The sequence below is a fragment of the Tetrao urogallus genome, assembly GCF_951394365.1.
Source record: "Tetrao urogallus genome assembly, chromosome: 1".
Lineage (NCBI taxonomy): Eukaryota > Metazoa > Chordata > Aves > Galliformes > Phasianidae > Tetrao > Tetrao urogallus.
Window position 1 is genome coordinate 63,100,617 of NC_136813.1, and position 15,158 is coordinate 63,115,774.

The following is a 15,158-nucleotide window of genomic DNA, read 5'->3' on the forward strand; positions in this document are numbered from 1 at the left end:
GCAGGCAGAGTGAAATCTAGTTGCTAGCAGGTAATACTAAACAAAAGCACAATATTAAAAAGCTTAACGGCTAACAGATAGGAAAAAAAGCTTATAGAAATCAATCTTTCAATCTTGTTTTTAATAAATAACATAAAAAAGCAGAAGTCTATCTGACAATTTCACAACACAAATCACATTAACAGTGTCATATTCTCACATAACAGATTCCACTTGCTGTGCAACTCATAATCTTGTGGACATGTTCTCAGCAATGTGCTTGACAGTGCAGTGGTTTCGTTTGGGCAAAACTTACTGCCTGTAAGGCTCTTCACCAGCTCACGGCACAGTGCTGGCGGAAGCCACTGCTGCGGCAGATCAATGTCACAGGCTTCAATTCTTCCATGCTTTACATCCATGTCCACTTTAACATCAAGAACAGAATCTTTATAGATCATGTTAAAACACGTGCTAACACTGAACTTCGGTGTCTTTCCATACACCCATTCCCAGGTTTGTAGTTCTTTAGATTTATCATTGATTCCAGGAAGCACAGTCTCATCAGTTGGATTTATTAAGGTGATGTGATGATCTATTCTGTGCTGCGTGGCATATTCTTCAGCAATGGCATCCAGCAGCATCTCACAAGTTAAGCTAGGATCCTCTTCAAAGAGGTTTTTCACTGAGGCAGGCACACTGGGAGTGGCATTGCTTTTCAGTCCTTTATAAGGACTCTTCAGTACAGAAGATAAAACAAATTTATTGGCATTACAGAGTAAGGTACAGTGGTGATAAGCAGTTGTCCGCCCCAGCTTTGCAGCAGTACCTGAGATTTTGTACTGCCCATCTAGCAAGATGTCATACCTGTCGGTGACATGGATATCTAACTGTGGCCGCAAGGCTTTCAGTGCCTTCACAACTAGTTTCAAGTTTTCCATTCGCTCATATTTTTTCTTGGCTGTGAAGAAAGTCAGATTGATATTGCCTAAGTCGTGGTATACCGTCCCACCCCCGCTCCTCCTCCGGGCTAGCTTTATGTTCTTTTGCCTCATCAGCTGAAGGTTGCACTCCTGCCAGGGATTCTGGTGTCTTCCTATTACCACAGCTGGGGAATTTCTCCACAGGAAAAGGACCTGCCGGTTCTCCAAATTCATGTGGTCATGGATCCAGTCTTCCACTGCTAGATTTTGGTAAACATCGTTAGACAGAGACTGGATGATGAGTCCCCCACTAGCTATGCCTCCAAAGCCAGCTCTGGGAGTCCTGAGAAGGCACGACAGCGGCAGGCAGCTTTTGAATGAGGACTGCAGCACCATGGTCTTAACAACGGAAGGTTGGGCAAAAGGCCTGTTTGTGCTGGTAGAGCTGAATGTGGCACATGCGCAGCTTGCAGTTGTGACAGGGAGGAACTACTGGTTGCAATCATGATGCAGTCATGCTCTTTCCAAAGTAGCAACGTTCTTAAACCGCCGCGAGTAGAAATGTTTTCCTCTGGAGACTCCTGATGCTGTCCCACCCCGACGTGAGCTGAGTATAGAAGCTGGGGCTGTCGGAGGTGCTCCTCCTTGCAGCAGGCTATCCTCGGTGCCTGGAAGGCCAAGGAAACAAATGGGACCGATTCTCCCCCTCACTCAACCCACGCATCTCGGTGCATATCGTTCGGTGCATATCACACCAGCAGCCAGCAGCTCCCTACAGACGCGTCAGCCGAGCCCTCCTGCCCGCCGAGTGCAGCCCGCCCGGGCCGCCATTGCTCAACGAACACAACAGCTCCCTCACCGTTCTCCCGTACGGCGGCAAGCCTCGTCGCGAGGCACCGAAGCGACGCACCCCCAGCCACCATCGCGTCTCCTCCCCCCATTTCCTACTCACCGCGGGGAGGGATGACAGTGCGCGGGCACGGCCACCAGACGCGCCACAACAGCTCGGCGAGCTCCTCAGTCCCTTCCGCTTCCCGGGTTAGAGGTGCGGGAGGCGGGCGTTTCTTCAAGTCTGCCATAAGCCTCCCGGAGCTGAAGTTTGATCTTCAGAGGAGTCCGTATCTCTTGCTGGTGTACCGTAAAGGATGCGTTGCATGCTTTTATCTTGCATTTTTCCTCAATATGGGAGTCTGAAGACCTGAAGGAATTGTACGTTAAAACGTTGGGAGAGTGGCTCGTATGCATTCTCACAGATTATTCCTCTGCAACAGGGACAGATGGGAAGTAATTTTTCTTCCTAGTTCTAAAAACAGGTGATTTAGGAAGAAACAGCAGGCTGGTATCATTCCAACGAAACATCAAAATGATTTGCAGGAGCAGCTTGGGAATATAGTCCCAGAATTTTTGTATGTTTGTGCTCCAAAAGTAATGCCTCATATTTATTTGCATGGAAACTGCAACAAAGCACATAACAACACTGTTTGATAGGGCAAATTCCCAGCTACAAAACACTGTGTTTCAACATAGCCACCACCATTTGCTATGCGTTTTTGCAGTGATGAACAAGTGCCTACCTGTCATGCTTGTAACAAAATGCAGCAGAGGACATGGCCCACTGTCACTGTCACCACTGCTGAAATGCACCACCTCATTGTGCTAACATCCACTGTTTGGTCTCCATTAACATTCAGCAAGTGTCAGTGAATTTCAGTGAGTACCATTTTTTTCTGCATGGAGGAATGCAGTGATCCACCTTTGCTTCATCCACTTCATTCATGTCAGACACCATTGTGTCAGACTGCCTCTCTGCTGCCATCTGTCACATGGCAACAAAATGTAAAGGGATGTTGGTGGAAAGGTTCAGCCTCTACTGCCATCCCACCAACATCCGCCTCTGATGTCATAGGTCAACATCATAAAACAGCAGGCATTACTTTCAGAGCATCCCCTGTGTGTTCATTTTACCAACAGAACTGATAATAATGGAGCTTGAATTGCCTTTACCTCTGATTAAATACACAGTTGTACAATAACTATATTCCCTGCAAAGTGAAAGAAAAAAATGCAGACAAAAGACAAGAGGCTACCAAGATTACCAGTGTGAGCTTGGGGTTGTTTCATACTGCAGAAATGGATCATTCAGAGCAAGAAATTTTCTTAACCAAAGTCTTATATGTGTGGTTGTAGTAGTGCAAGCAAAGTGTAAGAAACACTTACATGTGAGTGCTGGTGGTGGTTGGTGAGAGACTCTAAAAGGAACCTGACTTGATGTGTGTCCCAGCACTTAGCATGTTGTTTTATTGCATTTAAGGTAAATTAGTTTTGTGATAGCAGCTTTCTGCTAGGGCAAAGTGTTCTGAAATGCATTGGATAAAAAGCATGTGGATTTTGTCCATAAAAATGTGTTGATGCTCCACGAATTAGTCAGTGTTTGAGGTGGTTGGTAGAATGCAAAAGTGAATGCTGCTCAGAGGAAATGCAGTGCATCCTCTGGGACTGCTGACATTACTAGAAAACAAACCAAACTTTGGAGTATTTGTTTCCCGTTTAGCATTTGGCTCATGGAGGTTTGCTATGTATTTTTACAGTTTGCCACCGGGTGTCAGTAAAAACGTACTGTGAGCTGTTAGGTGTTTTTCAAGCTGAAAATAGCCTGACCAAGGCAATTCTTCTTTCCTTAATTAGAAGCAGAATGTGCTAGAAAAGTAAAATGTGCGGAACACTAAGGTGGACAGTTAAAAATGTCTTGGCTCTGTTTCTTATATGCTGATAGATAAAATGCATATTCAGCTGCAAGTACCTTTCTGAAAAGTGGCTATTTTTAAAGACAAACCCACTGAGATCATTAGACATATTCTAGCAATATACAATAAGTACAGATTTATGAACTGGATTATATTGCATTGTAATCCAGCAGAAGATCCCAATAAGTGAATAAAATCTCAGAGTATAGATTCACTCTGTGGTAGGATCCAGCACAAACTGCTTAGTGACATGATTCCCAAATTCCTGTCAGGAGTGCAGCTCTGGAATTAACCTTTGGGTGCAGAAATCCCAAACCCAATGTGCACTCTGCTGTGTGAGGCAAACAGCCAACTGTATAACTGATGTTAATTTTCTCAGAGCCGAGAGTAACAAACCAAACAGGATGTAGTTCTTTCTTCATATGCTCTAGCAGAAGTTGAATTATGCATAAAAATGTGCTTGAGGCATGAGCAGGAAGAAGGCTCGCATTAGTAAAAGAGAGGTTGAGCAAAGCAGCAGTAATGCCATCTTCCCTGTGGGCTCCACTAACACCTTTCCAGACTTGGCTTTAAATGTCCAATTTGCCAGTTGTGCCACAGGAAGTCACACTCCAGATACTCTGACTCTGCTGCACTAGTCTTGAATCACAGGCCTTGAAAAGTTTCCAGAAATGCGACACATCCAACTCCAGAGATTTTTGCATTTTCTGTGACATCTTAACAGTGTAACTACTGGGGGTCTTTGTTTTTTTCATGGAAAGTAAATAAGTCACACTCAGGCTCTTGCTGCTGTGGCTTCAAGTCCTGTGGCCCTCATATCAACATATGAGAGGCCACTTTATATAACTTAAAGAAAACCATACACGTACAAGAACAAAATCAACATAACTTCATTCCTAAAATGAGTGTTCACGGAAAACAGTTTTCCTACAACCTGAAATGCTGTCTTTTCACATCTCTCTTGGAAATAAAAATGAAGAAAGGTTGAGGGAACTGGGCTTGTATAGCTTGGAAAAGGCTCTGGGGAGACCTCATTTTGGCCTTCCAGTATTTGAAGGGAACTTTTAAATAGGAGGGGGAATGGCTTTTTACGAGGGTGGATAGAGATAGGACAAGGGGGAATGGTTTTAAAATGAGACAGGGGAGGTTTAGGTTACATATTAGGAGGAAGTTTTTCACACAGAGGGTGGTGATGCACTGAACAGGTTGCCCAAGGAGGCTGTGGATGCCCCATCCCTGGAGGCATTCAAGGCCAGGCTGGATGTGGCTCTGGGCAGCCTGGTCTGGTGGTTGGCGACCCTGCACATAGCAGGGGGTTGAAACCAGATGATCATTGTGTTCTTTTCAACCCAGGCCATTCTATGATTCTATGAAATACGGTAATGCACAGTCTCCTCTCATGATTTCCAGCGTACCCAAATCAGTAAGACTGAAATCCAGGATTGTGGCTGAGACCGTCTGGCACAGCGCTGAGGGGCGGCTGGAAACCAGCCGTTGCCGGGCACCAGGGAACGCGGCCGTTGGGGCGCGGCGGCCACCGCCCCGCGGCAGGGAGGGAAGGGGCGCGGCCGGGAGCTCGCCATTGGGCCGCGGGTGAGCGCCCGGGGTTGGGGGCGAGAGTAGCGGGTGCTTCACGCCGCCCGGGCAGCCACCATGAGCACCCGGCGGTCCCCGGGACGCCGGAGGGGGAGGGCGGAGGCTCGCCCCAAGGTAGACACCCGGCGGGGCTCGCTTCAGCGCGAGCCCGGCGCGACGCGGGAGAGGCGTACGTGGGGCGGCCGGGGCGATGGTTGGCGGAGGGCAGAGGGCAGAGGGCAGAGGGCAGAGGGCAGAGGAGAGCCAGAGCCGGTTGGTGGCACCTTGCCGGCTGGAGAGAGCCCTGGAGAGGCTGGGGGTACTCCCTGTTCCCTTAGGAATGCAGTCGGTTTTCACATGATCGCTTTGAGTTTTGTAGGTTTTCACATGATCGCTTTGAGTTTTGTAGTAGATGGGACTGCGTCCCATCGTACTTACTCTATGCTTATATACTCTATACTATATACTCTATGAAATGTCTGAGCTCAGTCGTGAAAAGTAAAATCCATGTGCATGCCGCACTGCTTTAATTTTATATGTAAACTCACACATATCTTTTTTATTTTTTTTTTTTTTTTTAAGGAAACGTTATATTTTGCAATACAAAACCAGTTTAAGGCTTTGGAAATACTAGTGCTGTTTTTACTCAGTCAGTAATGTTCACCTTCAAGCATTTGTTAAATAATACTTTGTGGAGCAGCCCAGCTTTGGAGGGTTGGCCGTTAGGCTGCTCATTGGGCTACTGGAAGAAGCCTCATGTTTGCAGGTCCTGGTGCTCATGGCAGACTGTAACTGCCTTGATGTCTACTGAAGGAACAACACAGCAGGCCATGAGCAGTCCTGGAGTTTTCTGAACTGTAGTGATTACTAATTCCTGATGTAGGAGATAGAGAAGCCCTTGCAGGGTGGCTCTCTGCTTACAAGCAAGGTGGAACTGGTACAAGATGTGAAGATTGACTTCAGTGCAGACTTAACTACGGTGACCACAGTCTAGTCTCCTTCTCTGGAGATATTCAGGACTCATCTGGACACTTTCCTGTGCCATCTACTGTAGGGAACCTGCTTTAGAATGGGGGGTGGACTTGATCTCCAGAGGTCCTTTCCGATTCCTACAGTTCTGTGTCTCTGTGCGACCACAAGATGGTTAACTTTAGGGTTGCGAGAGGCAGGAACAGGGCAAAAAGAAGAATCAAAATCTAAATTTAAAAAGACTTCGACTTGTTCCAAGATCAGATTGGAAAACTCCCCTGGTAACTTGTTCTTCGTATGAGTGGTCCAGGAGAGTTGTTGATTTTTCAATTCTTGCCTTTTCCGAGCTCCATGTATATGAACAGGAAATCAGGCAAGGGGGCAGGAGGGCTTATGGATAAGCAGGGAGCTCCTGACAAATCTGAAATGTACATTTAAAAAAACAAAAAAAAAAAAAAAAAAAAAAAAAAGGGAAGCATAAAAGAGGTGAAAGAGGGATCTCTGTACACCAGAGAGGTGTATAGAGATGCTCTCTAAAGGTTCAAAGATGGAGTTAAGAAAATCAAAGCCCATCTGGTGCTGAATCTGATGAGGGATATGGAGGGCAAGGAGAAAGGCTTTCACACACTTTCACAGACACATTAGCCTAAGGAAGCTGTAGAAAATGTGCTCACTGTTGTATGGGGTGGGTGACTTGGTGACAAAGGACACTAAAAAGTCTGAAGTACTCAATGCCTTCTCTGCCTCTGTCTTTACTGGAAAGACCTTCATTCAGGAATCTCAGGTCTTTGGGACTGAAGGAAAATTGTGGAGTGAGGAAGACTTTTCCTTAATGAAAGAAGATCAGATTGGGGAACATTTAAACTATCTGGATAAATGCTAGTTCATGGGACCTAGCTGGATGCATCTCATCTCATGCTTTCAAAAATGGTGGACAAGAGGTTCTGGAGAACTGTTACAGTCTGGTCAGTCCCTATCACTAGCAAGATACAGAGCAAATAATTTTGGAAAGCATTTTGAAATATATTAAAGACAAAAGGGTGATGGAGGGTAGTCATGGATTTGTGAAGGAGGACCTTCAAAATGTGAAGATGGATCTGAGTATGTTCGGGATATTCAGTTGCTCCTGTAGATCTTCCTGAATTAAATAACTGAATGTAAACAGTTGAGGTTTGGTTGTGCATGCCTGTGGTTGGATCCCACAGATTTTGTCGCTGGCTTTCATGAATAAACTTTTACCATCTAATTGCCTACTTCTGGTCATGTTGTAAGGCCTGGTTCAGGTATCGTTTAGTGTTGCATGAAGCTTTGCCGCACTTCAGAGGAAGGTGGCAGGATAGTGGTAGTTAAACTGTACTGCTTTATGACAAGCACAAATATCAGTTATTTTAGGAAATAAAAAATCTTTTTTTTTCTCCAAAAATGTTCCTTTTCCACAAGTTGAGTAAAAGTAGTATTGTGAGGAACCAAATGCCACACATTCTATCTGTAAAATTGAGTGAGATACTGAGTTACTAAGAACTTGCAAATCACTAATCTTTTTCTCTTCCTTTTCTGGAAAGACTAGCAAAGTTGTTTTTTGTCTTTTAAAGAAAACAGAATATTAGGGTTGGATCCATCTTGTCTAGTTTGACACATCAGTGGTGATGATGGCTGTTATAGACATCTCCAAGCTGTCCTCACTCCTGGGCAAAAGAAACAGGTATTCCTAGGGCATGATTGATATTAGGATGAGCAATTAAAATAGATAGTGAAAATTCCATTTTAGAACTGCTGTATCTCCTTAACAAAGCCATCACTTAGATTGTTGCTTAAAACACTTTGAGGCTAATAGTCAGACTGATAGTTGGCGACTGACATTTGATTCAGATGAGATTTTAAATGGTAACGAAGTCACACAGCTGCCCAAATTCCCTGGAGACTCCTGAATGTAAGTAGGGGCAGAAGCTGTTGTGAACTTTGTGCTGGTGAACAATTGTTTGTCTTCTATTGTTAGATCTGTGGGCTTCTTTATACGTTAGAGTTGTAGCAGGATGGCAGGTATTGAATAGCACTGCCAGGCACTGGTGTGCTCGTCACTGTCCCTGTCTCATTAGCTCTTTCATGTCTCACTGACTTGCTCCAGTGACCTTACTTTATCATGGTTATTCTTAGAAAGTTGCCAGAGAGCAGTCTATCTTTCTCTCCCTTCTTTTATTCCAAAGTCTTTGTTGTTTTCTGAGGAATCATAGGCTGCAGCACTAGAGAGCTGATGATAACTAGCTTCATATCCCTGTGTTCTGCACAGTTTGATTACAAATGTTTCTGGCCATGCTCTGTGTTTGAGGAGATGCTGGTAGATGGAGATACATGCCCATGTTTCCTATTAACATGTATTTCTTTTATTTTGTTACATCAAAAATACAGAAAATACTTTTCTCCATCCTTTTGTGGCTAGGAAGTAAATAACTGGTACCGTTCTTCTCCCTGGTTTATGTTGCTGGAACAGGCCGTTGTGAACAGTAGAGTGCAAAGGCATGATAGAAACAACATTTTTTTTGTAATTTATGATTTTTGTTGGTGATGCAAATTTGTTAATAGTGTGGTATTGGGTTTTGAGTCTCTAAGGCTTTAAGGGATCATCAGTCTTATCAATATATTTGCATAGCCATTGAACAGAAGCAGTAAAATGAAAAGCTACAAAATGTCACGGGAGACACCCACCCAGAAAGCTTTTTTCCACAAATCATCTTCCACATCTTCTTAAGTAATTAAAAACATTTTGTTTTGTTTTGTTTTTTTGCTAGCAGTAGTTGAAGAAAACTCTTCAATTCAAGGGAACTTCACAGAACTCAGTTTTGAGATACTGATCTTTTCATGCATTACAGAAACAGTCTGTGTAAATGAGGGACTTTCTGCATCACAATGTATGCATCCCTTGATTAGAGTACGATTTTAGTAGTCTGAGAATTCAGAAAATTGAAAAGCTGCATGAGGAAGTGATGCTCCATTAAACTGAGAAGTTAAAGATGACACTTGCCAAAATGATATGGCAACTCCAGCTTCTTAGAAAAAGGCTGTGTAATTATCATGATTTTTTTCTTGAAGATTACATTTTTTCAGGAAAATAATTAATCCTATATTTCTTAATTTTCGAATTAATAGTAGTAATTGATCTGCTACATTTCTGTTGGCCTTCACTATGTATGAAGGTTGTGGGTCCATTTCAAAGAGGATGATTGAAAGGCTTTCCTTAAGTCTAGAAGAACCACGGTAAGTCCGGCTGTCGGAAACTTGAGAGCAGGCCTTTTCTGTTGAAATTTTCCCTGCAGATCCCTGAAGACGTAGTAAAATATTTTATTCCTCCTTGTCCTCATAGGCTGAAAATCTGAAGAAAATAAACCAAGAGCTAAGGCAACATGTCCTACAACTGCTTAATAAGAAGCAAGTGGTTGAAAGACAAGTGGATAGTTTGACCTGTAAAAATGATCACCTGTGTAAAGAACTTGCTGTAATTGCCAAACTATCTGAGCAGCTGGAAAAGGAAAACGAGTTGTTACTGAACACCACTGATAAGGAGCTAGAAGAAGCAAAGGTATCTGCTTCTTGGAAGTGATGTTACACAGTGATATTTTAATGTTATTTTCTACTGTTATGGGGAACTGATATTTTTTTGTTTTTACCCTTTGAGCTGAAATCTTAGCTTTCATCCCTGCTTTCAAGTCCATTTGGTAGGATGAGGAAAGAGTAGGTTCTGGCCACTGTGATGGCCATTTCTCACTCAAGTGAGAAATGGTTCAAGGATTAAAATCACATTTGCAGTCGGAAAGAATGCGATTTCATTGCAGATTGCAGTTGATTTCATAGAATAGAAGCAAATTGTATTTTATGGACATGCAATTAATAATAAAATAATAACATTGTTTAATGTAGTGTTCAGATGGCAGAAAGAATATTTGTTTGCCATTAATGTAACTACGCACTTAATTCTTTAGCTGATAAGTATAGTCAGATTGTCCCTGAATTTGAAAGTTTCCTGGTAAAATAATTCTGGGAAAAGGTATTCCATGCTTCCTTTTTCATTTTTTGACCTGGGATTTTTTGACTGTTACTGTTTTTCTGAACCCTCGACTGCACCAAAAGATAAGACTTTTAACTGATTCCCCTCTAGATTAATTGTATTGTTGATACATGATAGCATGTTTTCAGCCTAGTCAAATTAGACAGTGTGTACAAAATGTTCCTTTGGACTAGAAGAGTTGAGATAAAATGTAAGATTTGCACTAGAGAATGTAAAAGATGAATGCATCTCTTTCAAATTTTTATGGTAGACTCAAGTTCGACGCCAGCAGAACAGCATAAAGAAGCTGGAACACACAGTGAAAACATTGAAATCTGTGAGTTAAACATGTATTCTTAATACATACGTAGCTATGAAATTGGTTAATTTCCACATTAAATTAATGCTTCAACAATGTAATTTCATTTGCTTTGTTTCACTCATAACAGGCAAGTTACAGAATAGAATAGATAAAAATGTCTGTTCTCATTTGTTATGCTGTTGCTGGATGGATGGGAAGCCGTTTCTGTTTTGCAGCTAACCTGCAATGATTTTGCTTTTGAGAATCTTAATGGCTTTTTTTGTTTGTTTGTTTTTTAAATACAAAACAGCATTGAACTGCTTTCAGTAATTTGCAAATCATTTATGAAACAGAAAGAAGCAACATTTTTCTTTGACGTTTTTACTTTATTAGTCTGTCTGGCTTAAGATGTTGTGCTGTTGGAACATTTAGAAGTGTCTACCATGTTGTAAAAACATTTGCTAGTAATAGATACAACTTATCAAATTATTACTTGAATATATTAAAAGGATTCATAAGTATGTTTTTATAGAGGTTTTTTTTTTTTTTTTTTTTGGTCAAAATTGTATTTAATTTATGTAATTTTAAGATTTGTCTCAAATTTTAGTTCTGGCAGTGCTGAAGAGAGTGTAGAGGAAAGGAATTGAATACTACTTTCCTGTACAAAATATTTGAGTTTATACCACAATCCTAAAAAAAAACCCCACACAACAAACAATCAATAGTAAACAAAACAACAATAAGAAAAAAACCCCAAATTGGCCATGCAATCTTACCGCTCAGTTACCCATGGAAGATGGTGAGTCTTCAGCAGAGAAGTTTGAAGTTGAGAACAATTTAACCAAAAGAGAAATGCAGACATTCAGAAAGTCGCTTTAAAATATTAAATAGATATTTATTTTTAAGTAGATATCTGCTTCCACTTCATTCTGAACAGTATGTTTGTCCATTTCACATTGAGGTGTTTTTCTCTAGAAAAGCTCTGTTTCAATGAGTTCATCATCTTATGTTTGCACATGCAGGCTATTCTGCAAACAGAGAATGAAATAAGGCAAGGGAAATCACCTTCAAGGCTTGACACGTTTATTAAGACACTGGAAGAGGACAGAGATTACTATAAAAGCAAGACTGAGAATTTGCTGAGGGTGTTTCGAAACGCATCTTCAAGTCCTAAGCGTGGCTCTACTTGGGACAGCATGTCCAAAAAAAAATCACACGTCCAGGTGAGCTTGGAAAACACTTTGCAACAGGAGGAGGAATGCCTTCTTTGTAAGGATTGGTTTATCTAATGGCAACTGACCAAAGCTATACTAAAGAAAACTAATTATAAACAAAAGGATGCATATGATGGGAACAAACAAATAACATGAAGTTAGCTGGTGCTTCACACAGAATGTAAACGTATCATTTTCAGAGGCTATTTGCAGCTGGTTATATATGAAGTATTTCTTCAACTGTTTGTCAGTGCCATTTGTGATACACATTTGCTGCTCAAAATAAAATTTATTTTCTAGAACAGTGCTTATATCTGTTCTCTAATACTGAGAATTACGTGAGTATGGTTTTGTTTGTGTACAGGTTCTTGGGTTGAAGGCAAATGTTATCCTTTATGGAAATTTCCAATGCAGATGTAAGAATGCACCTCAAATTTAATTTTTCTGCTTTAATTTTACATCACATTATTATTTAAAGGATTGAGTTCTGATCCAGATGTTTTGAAAATATTGAGAGAACGTGAAGAGCTTGAGTCAACACTGAAAAAATACAAATGCCATGTGGCAGAAATTCAGGGAAATTTCCAAGTTTGAACAGCTGCGATGGTTAAGCAAAATAACTTAGGGTGGCGAAGATGAGGGCCTCAAAGGTGATAAAGCACCTGGAGCACCTCTCTTATGAGAAAAGGCTGAGCGATCTGGGTCTGTTCAGCCTTGAGAAGGGAAGACTGAGGGGCTATCTGATTGATGTCTATAAAGAAGTAAGGTGCAGGAGGCAAAGGGATGAAGCCAGACTCTTTTCAGTGGTGCGTGGTGATAGGAAAAGGGAAATAGCCACAAAGTGAGGCACAGGAAGTTTTGCACAAATGCCTGTAAGAACTTCTTTGCAATGAGAGTGACGGAGAGCTGGAACAGGCTACCCAGAGAGGCTGTGGGTCTCCTTCTCTGGAAATATTCAAGACCCACCTGGGTGTCTACCTGTGCAGCTTGATGTAGGAAGCCTGCTTTGGCAGGGGAGTTGGACTCAGTGATCTCTGGAGGGGCTCCCTTCCAGCCCCTCGATTCTGTGATGTAAAAGAAAATAAAAACGATTTTTCTGTTTAAAATAAAAGAAAAAAACAACTTAAGACTAAAACTATAGGATACTAATTTAAATAATTTTTTTGAAGTTCTGTCAGTTCTGAATTTGTCATTTAAATACAAGACTGTAAGTGCTGTCCTGAATTAGGAATGCTTTCCTGAGGGAAGACATATACACATCAGTCATTGTTTCATTTTTGACATTGTGTGGTTTCTGGGATGCTCTGCATTATCAGTAATGCCTTATTACTAAACATAGTTCACACCAGATTTTTTTTTTTTTTTTTTTTTTTTTTTCACTCTGTAGTTTACACTTCTAAAATATCAAACAGAAATAGTTTTGCTGAAGACTGAAATAGTTTGATTTGTAAGTATTACTGAAAAGTCTCATGAGTGTTACTGGTTGAGACCTTTGCTCTTATTCTCTTCAATGAACCTTTTTCATTGCTCAAAACTAAATCTGCTGTGATGTGCTACTGTAACGTGTTGTTATTTGGCCTACTAAAAGATAATGTATATTTCTTTTTCACTGATGATTGCTTTATAGAAAGTAAATCTATTCATTCAATTGAGCAATGCCAACTGAAATTCTCTAACGAGTCCCTGTTTTATATATGCAGGAATACGTTACGTTATTTCCATATTTCTGCTATACTGCTATTTTTAAAAAACAGGCCCAGGAAGAGATTTCCCAGCTTCATCAGGAAGTCATCAAATGCACCAGGACTCCAAGAAGTACTGTGGCAGCTCAAGCAATGTTAAGGCATGTGGAGACAGAAAGGGATACAGCACTGTCACATTTACGAAGGATGACTGCAGAACATGATAGTCTCAGGAAGCAGCTGAAGGTTTAAGTTTTTTTTTTTTTTCACTCAAGCTTATTTTAACACAAAGGTTACTTAGTATTGGAGTTAGAGTTGCCAAAGATTTTTATTCTGGTACTGAGAGTTAATTGCATTATCTGTCTGTGGTGAGTTAAGGTTTATTTTATGTGATTTTGTTATTTGACACAGATTTCCCAAGAGACTGCATTTAATGAAAAAGCTCATTTGCAGCAGAGAATTGAAGAGCTAGAAACTACTATTCAAAATGTAAGGCGAGTAATTATTTAAATAATTGTAAAAGTAATAGAGGTGATACTTAATGGTTTATACTGTGGGACCAATCTGAATGCCTTCTATAAAAAGATAAAGAAGGAGAATAGTGGATGTCATTTGCTTAGATTGTGGCAAAACTTCTGATACTGTTACTCAAAGTGTCTTTGTGTCCAGGTGAGGGGCTGGGGTCTGGGTGGATGAGCAGTTAGACAGAAAAAATCTGGATGGTCAGGCACACAGTGGAGGCTGGTAGCATGGATCATGGATCACAACATGGGACTGTTGTGAGGCCTGTTCTTTTTAAGGTCTTTCTCAGTGACCTGCAAGAGGCAGCATAAAGGTTGCAAATTTCCCCAAATTGGGGAAAATAGTCGATATACCCAAGAGCAGGGCTCTTAGTTGATATACTCAAGGGACAGGGGCAAGGAATGGCCAGCTGTAACCTTGTGCAAAAATTCTCATGAAACAAAGATTGATGCCAAGGCCTGAATTTGGGAAGAAAAATCCCTGGCACTAATACAAGCTGGGGACTAACGGGTTTGGGAGCAACTCTGCTAAAATAACCCTGGAGGTCCTGGATCACAGCAGAGCTGTGCATGAGCCAGCAGTGTACAATGACAGCAAAGAAGGCTAAGAGTGTAGTAGGCTTTGTGAAGAGGATACAGCCAGTAGCTTAATGGAAGTGATTGTCCCATCCTACTGAGAGCATGTTAGATCTCACCTGCAATACTGCATCCAGTTTTGCTATCTAATACAAGAAAGACATTGCCAAACTGGTGTGACTCTTTTCAGAGAGGGCTCCAAAGACAGTCAGGGCTGGAGCACTTGCCCTGTGTGAGGAGGCTGGGGCAGCTGGACTTGCTCAGCCTGGAGCTGAGTGGCTTCAGGAGGGACCAAGTGCTACCTGCCAGTACTCACCATTTAGTCAGAGAAAGACTTCACAGCTGTGCATGGTGGAAGAATGAGAAGCAATGGTCATAAACTGGAACAAGCAGTGTTCAGTCTGAATACCAGGAAGCACTTTTTCCCCATGAGGGCTGTCAGCAGTGAAGCAGTCTTCAGCCTTTGAGATTTTCGAGACCTGATTGAATAAAACCCTGAGCAAGCTGGTCTCAGAGCTACTCTGTCCAGGGCTTTAAACTGGAGACTGCCTTCCAACCTGGATTGTCTTATGGTTGCATGTTACTAAGACTTGATACTCCGCAAAAGAAAATGAAATTATACTTTATCTCCAACAGAA

General features: G+C 41.6%; 2 protein-coding genes across 2 annotated transcripts in view; one reads left to right on the forward strand and one right to left on the reverse strand.

Moving 5' to 3' along the window:
• Positions 1 to 173: 173 nt before the first annotated feature.
• On the reverse strand, positions 174 to 1,405 carry LIPT1 (lipoyltransferase 1; the record flags this gene model as incomplete). Its single annotated transcript, XM_079544925.1, is given in 2 exon segments — positions 174 to 1,351; positions 1,354 to 1,405. Coding segments are annotated over 2 exon segments (1,230 nt in total).
• Positions 1,406 to 1,862: 457 nt separating this feature from the next.
• Positions 1,863 to 15,158, forward strand: part of TSGA10 (testis specific 10) — a gene marked incomplete at both ends in the record, with an annotated part of 29,947 nt that continues 16,651 nt past the window's right edge. The window contains 8 exon segments of the mRNA XM_079544226.1: positions 1,863 to 2,032; positions 4,997 to 5,148; positions 5,151 to 5,236; positions 9,546 to 9,761; positions 10,498 to 10,563; positions 11,550 to 11,750; positions 13,496 to 13,669; positions 13,835 to 13,912. Coding sequence (XP_079400352.1) covers positions 1,863 to 2,032; positions 4,997 to 5,148; positions 5,151 to 5,236; positions 9,546 to 9,761; positions 10,498 to 10,563; positions 11,550 to 11,750; positions 13,496 to 13,669; positions 13,835 to 13,912 — 1,143 coding nt within the window.